This window comes from Suncus etruscus, chromosome 12 (assembly GCF_024139225.1).
Source record: "Suncus etruscus isolate mSunEtr1 chromosome 12, mSunEtr1.pri.cur, whole genome shotgun sequence".
In the NCBI taxonomy this organism is placed as follows: domain Eukaryota; kingdom Metazoa; phylum Chordata; class Mammalia; order Eulipotyphla; family Soricidae; genus Suncus; species Suncus etruscus.
In genome coordinates, this window is record NC_064859.1 from 21,247,145 (window position 1) to 21,260,844 (window position 13,700).

A 13,700-nucleotide genomic window follows, 5' to 3' on the forward strand; every position below is an offset into this window, starting at 1 on the left:
GTTCAGTGTATTCCTATGGTCTAGGGACCTTTTAGTAATATACAGAGGAAGTAGCCCACAACTAGAGAGAAAAAACCTACAACAGTCCTCTGCTCCATTAAAACAGTATATAGGCTGAAGCTGACAGCCAAACTAAACAGCAGCCTTGGAGCCAGGGTAATAGTACAAAGAGTAGGGCGCATGTCTTGTACACACTGATCAGAGTTCAATCACTGGCACACATATGGTCCACTGATCCCTACCAGAAGAGATCCCTGAGCAGAGTCAGGAGTAAACCCTGAGCACCAATGGGTGTGGCCTAAACCCCCTACTCCTCAAAAAATAACAATAGCTCAAAGGGCAGTAGCTCATGCTCTGAGCCCTGGGAGCCCGGGACAGGATTCAATTAATAATACCAGTACATGGTCCTCCCAAGCATCACTTGTGTATGCTCCCAAAAGGGACATCATCTCTTCCAAATAAAGTTTAGCCACGTGCCCTAAGTTAGAAAAACAAACAAAACAAATCCAAACCAAAAATCCAAAACCACCAACCAACCAACCAACCAAAAACCCCTAAGAAAAAGATCTTTAAATTTGGAACCATTTCCAAGAAAATTGGTTTCTCCACATTGTTTTATTGGAATGTCTAACAGGACTACTACAAAAAACATGCCTCAAGATATCCCGTCTCCAATGGCAGCTGCTTAATGTGCAGATAGAGCGCGAGAGCTGGGTGGGCCACACTGGGAACAATGGTCTCCATTCTGAGGGGGCTCCAGGCTTAGCTCCTCTCTCTATGGGTGATGCTTTGCCTGTCCCTGGACTGACTCAATCAGAGTCGCTGTCTGTCTCTGCTTCTTTCACATCCACACTGAACTTGTATTCCTGGTCACAACCCATGTAAGCATCACTCATGAAGTACAGGGTGTAGTTGTGGGCCCCAGTGGCTGGGGCCACGAAGTCGAGCTTCACCTAGAGAGAGCAGGAAGAAGTCAGAAATCAGGTGGAACATCACACAGTTATTGCCCCACTACCATCTCAGTATGGCGGGGCCAGCAAATACTCACCTTGGCCTTCTGTTGCAGGGTCAGCCTTTTGATGGAGATGAGGCTGTTGGACTTGGCATCGCCAATCACCACCCACCAGCCCTCTTCACGTTTCTGCAGTTACCAAAAGTCAAGAAATTCAGCATGTCAAATTTGATGGCCAATATGAGTTCAGTTATGAATGTATGAAAACAAAAATCAGGGTTGGAGTGATAGTGTTAGGGTGTTTGCCTTGCATGTGGTTGACACAGGACAGACCCAGGATCAATCTCTGGCATCAAATATGGTTCCCCAAACCTGCCAGGAGTGAATTTTTGAGGCAGAGGCAGGAATAACCCCTGAGCACCGCCAGCCAGTGTGACCAAAAAAATAAAATAACATAAATAACAAAGCGAGGGCCAGAGCAATAATAGCACAGCAGTAGGGTGTTTGCCTTGCACGAGGCCAACCCTGGACAAACACCGGTTTGATTCCTGGCATACCATATGGTCCTGCTAGGAGTAACCCCAAGCGCTGCCCCACCCCCAGCCCCCAAAAGAAAACCAAAATCAACAACAGGGCTGGAGCCATAGCACAGCAAGTGGGAAGGGCAGTTTTGCCTTGCATGCAGCCAAACTGGGACAGACCTGGGTTTGATCCCCGGTATCCCATATGGTTCCCGAATCTGCTAGGAGTGATTTCTAAGCACAGAGCCAGGAGTAACCCAAGTGCCACTGGGTATGGGGCCCCTCCAAAAAGTCCGATGGAAAACAAAAATTTCTGTCTTGAGACAGAATAAGCATATGAACTCATCTATTTGCTTGGGCCCATTTCCTTGTTTTAAAGTCCCTTCTATTTAGTGCTTGTAACTGAATCTCATAGCAAGGGTGGACTTGTTTGGGGGACTGGCAGCTATGAGTTCCTAGAGACTCTTAATGCCAAATATTATATTATATATACATATATACATATGTATATATATATGAAATCACCACAGAGAAAACAAAGTTTTGTTAGAGCCTAAGTCTTCTCTTTTGTTTGTTTTTTGGCTTTTGGCCACACTTGGTGAAATTTAGGGTACTCCTGGCTCTGCACTCAGGAATCACTCCTGGAGGGCTTCAAGGATCATATGGAATGCCAGAGATCAAATTAGGTTGGCAACATAGAGATGAGTACCGTGGCCACTTTCTCTAGCCCCCAAGTCTTTTCATTTTAAATGTTCTTTGCTCAGACTCTAGGTCTCAGCTAGTTTGTAGACAAACATTACATTGAACCTCGCAAATGCCTTAACCCCAGTACTATCTCTTAAGCCCCAAGCTAAATGCATCTTAATAGAGGGTGACAATTTGCAAAGCAAACATTTTAGAATGACTAAAAGTGTTTAAAATCAAAACCAACAAAAACACACCCATGGCATTGAGATTCTTAACCATAGGATTTCATGATTACTCTCAATTTTTCTCCCCTGGGCCAGTGTATGCCAAATTTTGATCAATAGCAGAAACTCAAATCTAGTTCAGCAAGGTGCTGCCTCCCTGCACAGCCATGCTATACACACTGCCAAAGCGAGGAGCACTAGGGGACGTACCTGTGGGAAGAGAGGTGCAATCACTGGGCCAGTGACTTCCTCTTCTCGTTCCAACTGTACCAGAACCACTACAGGGCCACCACTTGGGGAGAAGAGCAGGAGAGTCAGCCAGAGGAGTCAGGAGAGGCAGTGGGGTCACCCAGGGCAGGCACACCCCCAGGGCTTACCTGCGAATGCTATCTTTCTCTACCACTTCATAAGACAGCTCAATGTTGGGGTAGCGGTTACAGAAGCGGGCCACATCTGCGATCTGGCCATCGCTCAGCTGTAGCAATGCATTCCGTTCTTCGTCCTCCATCTCCATTATGTCAAAAACACTCTCCACTCCCTACAGGAGACATTCAGAAGTCAAGACAGAAGGAAGACCATCACACAGCAAGTTAGGGCCTACTCCAAACAGCCCATTTTACAACTACACTGGAATCGCCCATAGGAATCACAACCAGAGAAAGGAAACTGTCCACTGTTGCAGCTAAGTCCCTCTTAGCATATGACAAGTCAAAGCCAGAGGCAGGCTCAACCCACATCCCTTGCTCCTGAGTCCAGGACAGGCAGCAACACTCTCCAAAACTTAAAGTGAGGGACTTTAAGGGCTCACCTTGTCTGTGCAACGCTTGATATGCTCTGAGGTGAAGTGAGGCAGCTGTTTTAGGTAGGAGTCTTTGGACCACATGGCCTGGGTGACCATCTGGGCCAACTCCATGGCTGCCAATGCAGGGCTGAGCCACCCATTACTGGAGAGGACATCTACACAGGCCTGGATCAGCCGGATAGCCTAGAGACACAAAAGCATGAGGGTGGGCAGCTGGGACCTACTGTGGCTTCCAAAGTCTGGAACCCCTACTTGAGCCTCCACTCTACCTTGCTAAGGATTTCCTCGGTGTCTGACTGCAACTCTGCACTCAACTGCATGCGGGACAGGTGCGCCTGCAGAAGCAAGTTGGTCTTGACGTGGGGGTCATTGAACTTTGGATTGTTCAGCTTGTGAGGCACCTTCTGAGCCAACTGGAAAGGAGAAGAATAGTTTGATGAGCAGGTGATCTTGGGACCATTCTCAGGCATAAAGCAACACCATCTCAGGCTCGCCTCCCTTCAAATTAAAATGTGTGTGTCTGTGAGCGCGTGCATGTGTCTGTGTACATGAGCATATTGTTGACAAGGAGACCATGAACTTTGGGCACACAAATTCAACTCCAGGATGTTCTGGAGGCACCTGGTTCTCCTAACCTGCCGCAGGAGGTTGTCCTCATGGTGCCGGATGGGAATGTTCTCATACTCCGCTGCATTGGAGATAATCTCGATGAGTCCTCGCACCTTGGTCTTGGCATTCAGGGACATGCTGAAGAGTTCTGGGAGAGAGAAAGGGGGGTGGTGGAGATTTGAATGTCAGATACAGGTAAAAGATAGCAGGGCAGAGTCAGCTACAGGTTCTAGCCCTGTTCCAGCCTCATAAAAAGCACAGAGAGCTTGTCTTTATGAGAGCCTGTCTCCTCTTCCTTCGAGAGCATCTTGACCTTAGCCAAGGTCTAATGACTAGAGCTTTGCACCCCAGAGCTCCAGAGTCTATCCCAGCACCACACGGTTCATCACACAATGGTGGGTGTGCCTGTCAGAACTAATTCCTTGGAGTGCACGCTCCACATCCAGCATCTCACCAATGGTGGTGTAGTTGATGTAGTAGTAAGCAGCAATCATGCCCAGGTTCAGAGGTGCCACATCCATCTCGTCCTCGATGCTAATGCATTTGGACTGCTCCAAGTCACTCAGGGTCTGTTCTACCAGTTCTGACAGGTGGTCCGAGAGATGACGATGCGAGATGCCTGTAAGAGTCGGATTCAGTAGGGCTCCTCGAGGTCACAGAGCCAGGATTAGAAAACCCAACAAATAATGTCTGAATGTCAACTGACCCTGTAAGTTGTAGTAGTTGGGGTTCTGTGTCATGCGGCGGTACAGGAAAGTCCAAGTGAGGTAGTCCACAGCATCCTGTTTGTTCTCTATGGTCTTGGTGACAATTTCAGCATTGAAGTGATCATGCATACAGTGGTCAAGGTGAGACTCTACTGGCAATGGCTCATATAAGAACTTTTTGAAGAAATCCTGCAGGTTGGGTGGGAGAGAGAAGAGAATGATAAAAGACAATGATACTGGAGTGAGAAGTGGGGCCAGGGAAATCCATAGGGGATGGCATTGTCTGATGAACAGTTCCTACAAAACTGAAAATAGCTCCAGAGACCTGTGCTTCAATGTGCTCAAACTTGGAAGAGTCAGGGGCACCTCCCCACATCAGCACTGCTGGTTACTCTCACAGAACACAGATCTTAATAGGAGTTAATAGTCAATCCAATTGCAGGAAAATGAAGAGAGAATTTACTCTGAGGCCCAGAATCTCACGACTGTATGAGGTCAAGGTTCACCTTTTTGGAGCCTTGGCACATGATAACACAGCGTCCCTCATCATCTTGCAGAGGGCGGTTGGCATGGCCCACCATCTGCAGCACATCATAGATGGGATAGTCCACGTACCTGGAGACAAAAGGGCAAGAAGGCAAAGGTTTTGACATGACCATACTCAGGAGGCTGCCTTGGATACCACCAAGGAAAAGGTGGGCATGGGCAAATCACAGTAGAACTCTGTATTCTTAGGCACTAGTCTCACTTGCTTAACTTCATTTCAATATTAAGAACTTAGATTTTTTTTTCAGGGTCCTTAAACCTAAACTATAAACCACAGGGAAAAAAATCCTTACTAAAATATCAAATATGGGGATGAGAGATAGCTCAAGGGACAGAGTATAGACCCCAGGTTCAATCCCCAGCAGTGCCAACACCAGAACTTTTTCAAATATGGGGCTAGACGGATAGCACAGTGAGTAGGGTGCTTGCCTTACATGCGGCTGACCCAGGTTTGATCTCTGATATCCTGTAAGGCCCCCCAAGCCTGCCAGGAGTAATTTCTGAGAGCAGAGCCAAGAGGAACCCCTGAATAAAACCTTACCCACCGTGCTATCGATCCAACTTCTCTCTCCCTCCTCGGAGTGATATATGTTTTTTTTGGTTTTGATTTTTGGGCCACACCCCGTGATGCTCAGAGGTTACTCCTGGCTATGCACTCAGAAATCGCTCCTGGCTTGGGGGACCATATGGGATGCCGGGGGATTGAACCACACGATCCATATTAGGTTAGCACATTCAAGGCAAATGCCCTATCACTTGCACCACTGCTCTGTCCCCTCTGGGGTGATTCTTGAATGCAGAACCAGGAGTCAGCTCTGAACACACGGGATATGCACCTCCACAAAATGTTAAGCCCATAAAAATAAAGCTCAGTTCAAAGTATCTGTATTTTGTGGCAAAGTTAAGTGTTAAAATTGTTCAAGCTTTTCCAGAGAAGAAAATGACCAAGTCATTTTACTTTATCTATAAACAGGGGTGGCGAACACAAGGCTCTCGAGCGGCATGCGGCTCCTGGCCAAAATGAATGCGGCTCTTTGCCTCTTTTCATTATCTTGTATACTGTGGCTCTTTGCCAAGTTTGGATTTTGTTCTGCTGCTTCTGAGGAGAGATCTCCGAGTGCGTAGTCCCACCCCCAGGCTGTATCACCCCGTCTCCCATCCCTCAGAAACAACTGTACAGGCCAGCGAGGAGGGGGGGCACCAGTGTGTCACATGTTGGGTCACATTTTGCTGTTAGTTCTAAGTGTGAAGGACGCAGCACACCCTCACCATCACTGCAGGATTTTTACCCTCACTCAAAATGGCAAAATGCAATATGTGTTTAATAGATTGTTAAAATTATATGTTTTTGTGTGTTTGTCTGTTTTGGCAGGTCACTGCATGGTGTGGCTCTCTGACTCTCACAGTTTAAAATTTTGGCTCTTTGTGTCAAACTTGTTCGCCACCCCTGATCTATAAAATAAACAGATTAGCTACCTAACTTTAGAGATAAGGTTCCTTCTTGCCAAACTTCCTGGTTCTCAATTCAGGATAACAACTATAGGAGGACCAAGACACAAAAACAAACGTGGGATCCGAGATCTGGGGATCTAAAGTCTCTCCGATTCCCCCCCCCCCCACCCAATGGTAGAATTTTGCTATTATTTTCCAAGCACTCTATCTTCCAATGGGTTAACTTCTTTCATCTGTGGTTGGCAGTGTAGTTTTAGGGAAGAGGTTCCTGAAGAAGCACAACAGTGCCTGACTCACGCGTGGATCTTGCCATTGTAGTACTGGGTGTCCATGATGATCACAAGGTGAGCAGCCACGTTCATTCCCCAGCAGAGACTCCGAGAAGCCACCACCACCTGGATGGCCCCTAATGGCAGAAGGGAGAAGATTGATTGCTGGGATCCCTGGGGAGGCACCGTTTACTGCCTTTAGTTAAGGCAGGGTCGGATCTTGTACCACTTCAGAAAATCCACTGGGAAAAAGGTCTAAAATCACTAAGAGGTCTGATGCCGTAAGAGGTGGCTTGGTGCTGCAGTCGCTCACTTTGTGGGACCACCCCAGAGGAAAGGAGGTTGGCCTGAAACCAAATCTGTAGCCCAGGGACAGTGAGACCTCTGACTCCTTCCTGCCTGACACCCTGGCAGTCCATGTGGGCTGGAAAGTGCTTCCGCAGCCTAGGCTGCCTCTTCACATGCACATAAGCATAGTCTAGCTCTCTCCTAAAGCATACCCTTAAAGCAGAGAGGAAATGTGCTGAAAGTGACAGCAAATGATTCCAGCAGAGCATCTCCACTGCAGTCACGAGCAGGGTTCAAGCAGAGCACAGAATGCCACAGAGCAACAAGCAACACTCAGTCCTATCATGTCATCCCCAGGATCTAACATTCTTGGGATGTCGCTATGTATGAAAAACACAGGGACCAAAAAGCTTGGACAGAACAAGGGAGAAGGAGCTGCCGAGCTTGGTTCGATCCCCACCTCACATATGGTTCCAAGCCAAGCCAAGAAGGGTGCCCAAACCCTCCCGCCAGAGAGCACAGTCATGAGTGATCCTCTGAGTACAACTGGATGAATATGCCCCCCCCACTCATAAAATAAAAATAAAAAGCAAAAGTAGAGAAAAAAAAATCTCAAATGGGTTGAAGTCCCAGTAGAAAAGCAAATTAGGCTGATTCAACCGTCTTCTGGATGTTTTACCTGAGCTGAAGAGCTGCTCTACCAGGCGCCGCTCCATGGGGCTGAGCCCCTCGTGCAGGTAGCCCACCCCGTTGAGCAGCGTCTCCTTCAGAGTGCTGTCACTAAGCTTCTCCAGGTAGGGGATCAGGTCCTTCTCAGTACAGTGCAGGAACCTGGGCAGGGCAGGCGTGAGCAGACTCAACTGAGGGGCCCAGCTCCTGGAGAGGCCCCACCCCCAGCCTGGGCCAGCTAGGTTAGCCCCACCCCCACGGGACCCAGCCCACCTCTGCCGCTGTATGTCAGCCGCACAAGTGGTAAGGATGTCGATCGCAGTGAGACGGGTCTGCTTGCGTGAAGGCACAAACACGATGACGGGTTTCTTGGGGGAGTGCTTGGTGATGGCGTGGTACACGGGCTTAGCCATGGACAGCAGGCGAGTCTGGGTGTGACTGATGTTAAAACCCTAGACCAGGAGGTTGTCAAGTCTGAGGTGAGTCATGCATGTCTGGCTCCTGGGGTCCCAGGGCCTCCCGGGGACAGGAAGATTGGATGTGCATCTACCTGGATGTGCAGCTCTAAGGGCACAGGGCGCACGTTCGGGTGAAAATTGAAGGTGGAGGTGGCACTGCACCCCAGCCAGTGGGCCACGTCCTTAGCATTTGAAAGTGAGGAGCTAAGTGCCACAATGCGAATGGGTCGCTCAATCTGGGAGGAGATGTAGCGCATCCGAGAGCAGATCACTTCCAAGACAGGCTGAAGAAGAACAGACAGTCACTGCAGGCCCACGAACCAGCCCACCTGAGTTAGTTACCCTTCATGCCTGGCCCCAGACCCCTACTTCTTCCTCTGGTGACTTGTGTCCCTCTGCTTCACTCTGGACTAAGTGATGACACCACTTCTCAGGACCCCAAGAATATCTGAACCCTGTGAGGAATAAGTCTGGGAGGAGATTCTAGGAGTTGGCCCTGGTTTCTGAGCTCAAATGGCCATGGGAGAATAGACACAGCTGCAGCCCCTCTTCTGTGTCCCAGTCACACCATACCCCATTTTCGCCTCCGATCAGGTGGACCTCATCCACCACGAAGAGGTTGATGTTCTGAACGTTCTTGCGCTGCTTCCAACGCCGAGAGAGGATATCCCACTTCTCAGGGGTGCTGATGATGATATTGCCTTTGCCCAGGAGCTTCAGGTCTGTGCTGGTCTCTCCTGTTAGAAGCACCACCTTCTTGTTCAGCCTGTCCTGGAACTTCTCGTACCAGTCCATGTAAACCTGCGGGTGTGGGAGGCAAGGTGAAGTATCAGACATCCTTCAGTAATGGGGAAAAATTAGATGCTGCAGAGACCTGCATTCTGCAGGTGACAAGCTCTACAGGAGGGAAAGAGAGAGGTGGAGGGGAAGCATGGAGGGGGAAGAGGAGCATGATGAGTCGGGGAGGAAAGGAAAGCTGCAGAGGAGGGCGGAGCAGAGGGAGGAGAAGGAATAATCCTACCCCCATTATGGGATAAAGTAGATTTCTTTACTTTTTTCTTTGGTTTTTGGGTCACACCAGACAGCTCAGGGGACCATATGGGATGATGCCAGGGATCAAACCCAGGTCAGCTGTGTGCAAGGCAAATGCCCTTCCTGTTGTGCTATATTGCTCCAGCACCAAGGAGTATTTTTCTTTACCTCTACTCTCACACAGACTGAAAAGGATCACGAGAGCAAAGAGCGTCACCCAGAGGCTTCCTGCACATTTCAGGGCTTAGGAATCCTTGATTTGGACTCTCAGTGTAAACTGGCTTTGGGAACACACACAAGTGAGCACAGCCTCAGGTACCTGCTCTGCCAATGCCTCCATGGGAGTGATGTAGACACAGCGGCCCTCCGAATTCTGCAGCAGCATCCTAAGGATGGCGAACTCCGCGCAGATGGTCTTCCCACTGCCGGTGGGGGCACCCACAAACACGTTGTCATCGCTGTTGTACACGGTGTTGAACACTGAAAGTCAAGAGTCTCTACATGAACATGAACATGGCTCAGAGCAGAGGCAACATATATGGGTTTGCTCCCCCGTAACAGCCCATGGGCTCCAGAGAAGAAGCTGAGTCACAGGGCAGGTAGGGGCAGGGGCAGCCGAATCTAGTCCTGGCACATCACAATCCCAGCATGCCACCCTCACCCCCAAGGAGACTAGGGTCAGCATTAGAAGCAGATATGGCCAAAGATCCTCCTCTACTTCTCTGTAAGAACCAGAGGCAGAACACATGGCAAAAGGCAAACTTCGTTCCCTCCAGTGTGCCAGTTTGCGGGAAATAGCCCATTGCAGGGAGATGGTAAAAACCGAAGCCCTGACATCAAGAACAGGACAGAGCCAAGCGAGCTGGACCACTCTTGAACTGTGTTCCTCCTAACGAGAACTCTAGTTCCTCTCTCCTAACTATAAAGGAGGACAATAACCAGTCTGTACTAATGAATGGATAGGCTGGAGGGAAACAAAAAGAAAAACATTCATAGCATATCAGCCACAAGTACCCAAAATACAAACATGCTGTGAATGAAGCAGCTAATAAAACTTAAAAAGCAAAAGCCCCAGTGAACACTGCACACTTGGTCTAAAACTAGAGTACCAGGGTCGGCAGCAGGGCTCTTATCTGAGAAATGACAATGAATGATTGTAAGCTCTCCTTCTCTTACCCGTCTCCAGGGAGGCAGGCTGCTGCAAAGTGGAGGTTTGGCAGCAGCACAAGTAAATGTCTGAGGCTTTCCACACAGGCCAATGCCCCAGGCCCTATTCCCTGCTGCCAGGGAACACAACTTTCTCCATGGGCATTAAAGGGTTTCTTTCAGGGCCGGAGAGATAGAATGGAGGTAAAGCTTTTGCCTTTTTCATGCAGAAGGTCATTGGTTCAAATCCTGGCATCCCATATGGTCCTCCAAGCCTGCCAGGAGTGATTTCTGAGCATGGAGTCAGGAGTAACCCCTGAGTGCTGCTGGGTGTGACCCAAAAACCAAAAACCAAAAAAAAAAAAAAAAAAAAAAAAAGGGTTTCTCTCAGTTCCACCTAGGACACTGGGCACATTGCTGGAGACTGTTCCTGAGCACTACTGGGAACAGCTCAAAAACCTACCAAGATCAAGTCTCCAAAGACCTAGAGATGTAACTCCTAAAAACGGGAACACCTACCCTGAGTCTGGATGGGGTTGAAAAAGGGGAACTTCTCTTGATAGAGACTCTCAAAGGCACTGTTCCTCAGGGCAGACACAGGCAAAGGCTGCAGGTCCAGGAGCTCCGTTGGAGGTGGGTACTTCTCCGGGAGGATCAGGTGTCGGAAGGACACAGGCAGCTGTGTCTCACAGGCTGCAGGGAGAGACAGGCAGAGTTGGGCCTGGGTCCTCTCCACCTGGCTGAGCCCAGGCAGATGAAGGGACCTGAAGCCCTCCTTAGCATCCCATCTAGGAATGGAGGAGAGGGGACCACTCACAAAGCCAGCGGTCAGACACCACTCGGATGAAGTACTGAGGAGGCAGGGGCTCAAACACGGGCACAAAGAATGTGATGAGGTGCTCGTCCTGGGCATACTTGGCCTTGAGCAGGAAGTACTCGTGGTGCAGAATCACCTCGCTGTCCACGTCTTCCACCAGGATCCAGAAGGCCTCAGATGAACCATGGACCTAAAGCAGCAGTAGGGGCTGAAGGAAGCTGATCCAGGGTGGGAACAGGGTGCAGCCACCCAGCCACCCAGCCCCCCCGCCCCCCCGCAGGTCCAGCCGGTCCCACAAGCAGCCTGTGGGGCTCACCTTCTCGTCCCACTGGAAGTCTGGTGTGATGGTAAGCTCCACCTTCAGAGTGGAGCGTGTGATAGGCTGCAAGTGCACTGACAGCTCCAGCTTGGGGAAAAGATGGACGTACTTGTGGATGGTCTTCCCCATCTTGGGCATACGAATCAGCTCCCCTGTGAGGACGGCAGAGGTCCCAGTGCTATGGGGTACTGCCTGCAGGAGGGTGCTTCCTTCCCCCAGAACCTCCCCTACACAACGTTAGAATGTGAGCAGAGTAGGAGAAAAGCACAAATCTAGGACAGTCTGGACAACCAAGTATCAGAACAAGAGAATAGAGCATCCTACACACCAATTTCATTATGATTCAGGTCATACAGGCGCTCAAAAGGGAAGTTTTTCTTCTCAATTTTCTTCACGACTTCCTCAGGGAGTTTCCGGAACTGGCGCAGAGGACACATGGACTGCCACCTAGGCAGCAAAAGGAGAGGCTCTCAGTCCATTTCGCAGGGCCTGCAACAAGGAATCCTTGCCATGGTCTCCAACTACCAGCCCTTCCCACAGGAGTGTCCTGAGAGAAATGTTGAGAACAGTACCAGCTGGGAGACTCAAGTGGCAAACCTTGCCTCTGCCCAAAGTGCCTTTCCTCTTGCCACCACATCCCTTGCTCACATCAAATCATATGTCAGATCACATAGCAGACACACCCTCTGCCTTTTCTACCACCCCATCCGGGGACCCCAAACTCAGTGCAGCCAGCATCTCGCAGACTAAGCCTTACATGCGCTTGTCGATCATCTTGCAGAGGTTCAGCGTCTTGTCTGTAAGCTGTGCCCAGCCTCGGTTGAGGACAATTTCGAAGATGGCACGCATCAACCGCCCAGCTGACTGGGGAAAGATGAAGCGTTCCCTCCATGAAGTCCCTGCCAGTGTCTCTTCATGTACACTGAGTACTTTCCCCAGCACTGCCCCAGCACTGCTCAGGACTTACACCTGGCAGGGCTCCGGGGACCATATGTAGTGCCAGAAAAACCCGAGTCAGTTGTATACAAGTGCCCATCCCTGTACTAACACAGGCTCTAATCCCTCATTGTATTATTCTAAATATTTGGCTCATTTAGCATTTATTTAGAGTTCCAACAACAGTGGCAAGTAGAAATAGAGTAGCTGGTCGCTTGACACCACTTCTATAGTTGGCAGCCAAAGTCCAAAGCTATTCTGGAGGAAAGCTAGGAGAGCCTAAGCATATAGTAGGCCTTTCTGTAGGAGCCTGCTCTGCTGGAAGACCTCATCTTCCCTATGGGGTCAAGTTTCCTATGTGGATTCCCCCCTTGAGGCAAAATTAAGCATTCCTCTCTCACCAGCACCGGACCCATTTTCTTCAGACAATGCAGCACCTGAGGCACGGGGACGCTGAAGTCCCTTCTATGGATAGCATCAGGTCTGCCCTCACCTGTGTAACGTAGACCATGTCGGCCATCAGAGCGAAGCCCTCCAATTTCAGCTGTGAGATAAAGGCCTGGAGCAGCACATTGATCTGGAAAGAGAGCAAGGGCAGCCAGAGGCCAATCACTGAGAGAGATTCAAGAAGGAATCAAGTTTCTGCTCTGGCCATGCAGTGGGTCAAGATAACCAAACTGCCATTGGTCCTTGGGTCAAAATGCACATGAAAAAGGACACCAGAGAGGGAAGGCCAAGCAGGTAATCCAGCACACTGTCAAATTCAGGCCCATCTTCCAGAGATGATGAGAATGACCTGTTGGGTGCTTCCCACATCGGTCCTGCACTCACCTTGGCACTAGGTTCTTCAATGCTCTCCTTCACAGGGATGGGCACTCGCTCTAACAGCTTCTGCAGCTCTAGCTTCTCCTCCTACCCAGGAAGAAATTGGGTCAAGGAGAAGCCAGTTAGCCACAAACCCAGTCAGCAGTTAGTCCAAGGAGGAGCTGTCCCGGGAGGCTGCAAGGCTCACCTCTCTCACTGTGATGTTCTTAAACTCGGAGGACAATGAGAAGACCCGAAAAAGTTCGATCTCACTCAGGGTGGGTTTGAGCAGCTGATTGTAGGTCTGCACTGTGTCATTGGTGATATAGTAGTGGCTGGCTATACGGCCCAGTTCTGTCACCTACAGCAGAGGGAAACGCAACCCATGAGCTCTCATGAGCTCGACTCACTGCACATCAGATCTTCCACAGAAAAGCTTCAGCAAGCTCAAGGAAAAAAATG

The 13,700-nt window shown here is 49.7% G+C and overlaps 1 protein-coding gene across 1 annotated transcript in view; it reads right to left on the reverse strand.

Moving 5' to 3' along the window:
• Positions 1–596: 596 nt before the first annotated feature.
• The window catches only part of SNRNP200 (small nuclear ribonucleoprotein U5 subunit 200), a 33,719-nt gene continuing 20,615 nt past the window's right edge, over positions 597–13,700 (reverse strand). The window contains exons 22-45 of the mRNA XM_049785037.1: positions 13,447–13,599; positions 13,266–13,346; positions 12,928–13,011; positions 12,256–12,362; positions 11,827–11,945; positions 11,496–11,650; positions 11,180–11,369; positions 10,882–11,055; positions 9,536–9,696; positions 8,758–8,985; positions 8,277–8,468; positions 8,000–8,178; positions 7,737–7,888; positions 6,798–6,906; positions 5,009–5,117; positions 4,502–4,691; positions 4,250–4,414; positions 3,822–3,943; positions 3,456–3,599; positions 3,193–3,369; positions 2,762–2,922; positions 2,595–2,676; positions 1,049–1,141; positions 597–953 (exon numbers count right to left, since the gene is read on the reverse strand). Of these exons, the coding sequence (XP_049640994.1) occupies positions 810–953; positions 1,049–1,141; positions 2,595–2,676; positions 2,762–2,922; positions 3,193–3,369; positions 3,456–3,599; positions 3,822–3,943; positions 4,250–4,414; positions 4,502–4,691; positions 5,009–5,117; positions 6,798–6,906; positions 7,737–7,888; positions 8,000–8,178; positions 8,277–8,468; positions 8,758–8,985; positions 9,536–9,696; positions 10,882–11,055; positions 11,180–11,369; positions 11,496–11,650; positions 11,827–11,945; positions 12,256–12,362; positions 12,928–13,011; positions 13,266–13,346; positions 13,447–13,599 (3,471 nt within the window). The 3' untranslated portion in view covers positions 597–809. The remainder of the gene's footprint in view (positions 954–1,048; positions 1,142–2,594; positions 2,677–2,761; positions 2,923–3,192; positions 3,370–3,455; positions 3,600–3,821; positions 3,944–4,249; positions 4,415–4,501; positions 4,692–5,008; positions 5,118–6,797; positions 6,907–7,736; positions 7,889–7,999; positions 8,179–8,276; positions 8,469–8,757; positions 8,986–9,535; positions 9,697–10,881; positions 11,056–11,179; positions 11,370–11,495; positions 11,651–11,826; positions 11,946–12,255; positions 12,363–12,927; positions 13,012–13,265; positions 13,347–13,446; positions 13,600–13,700) is intronic.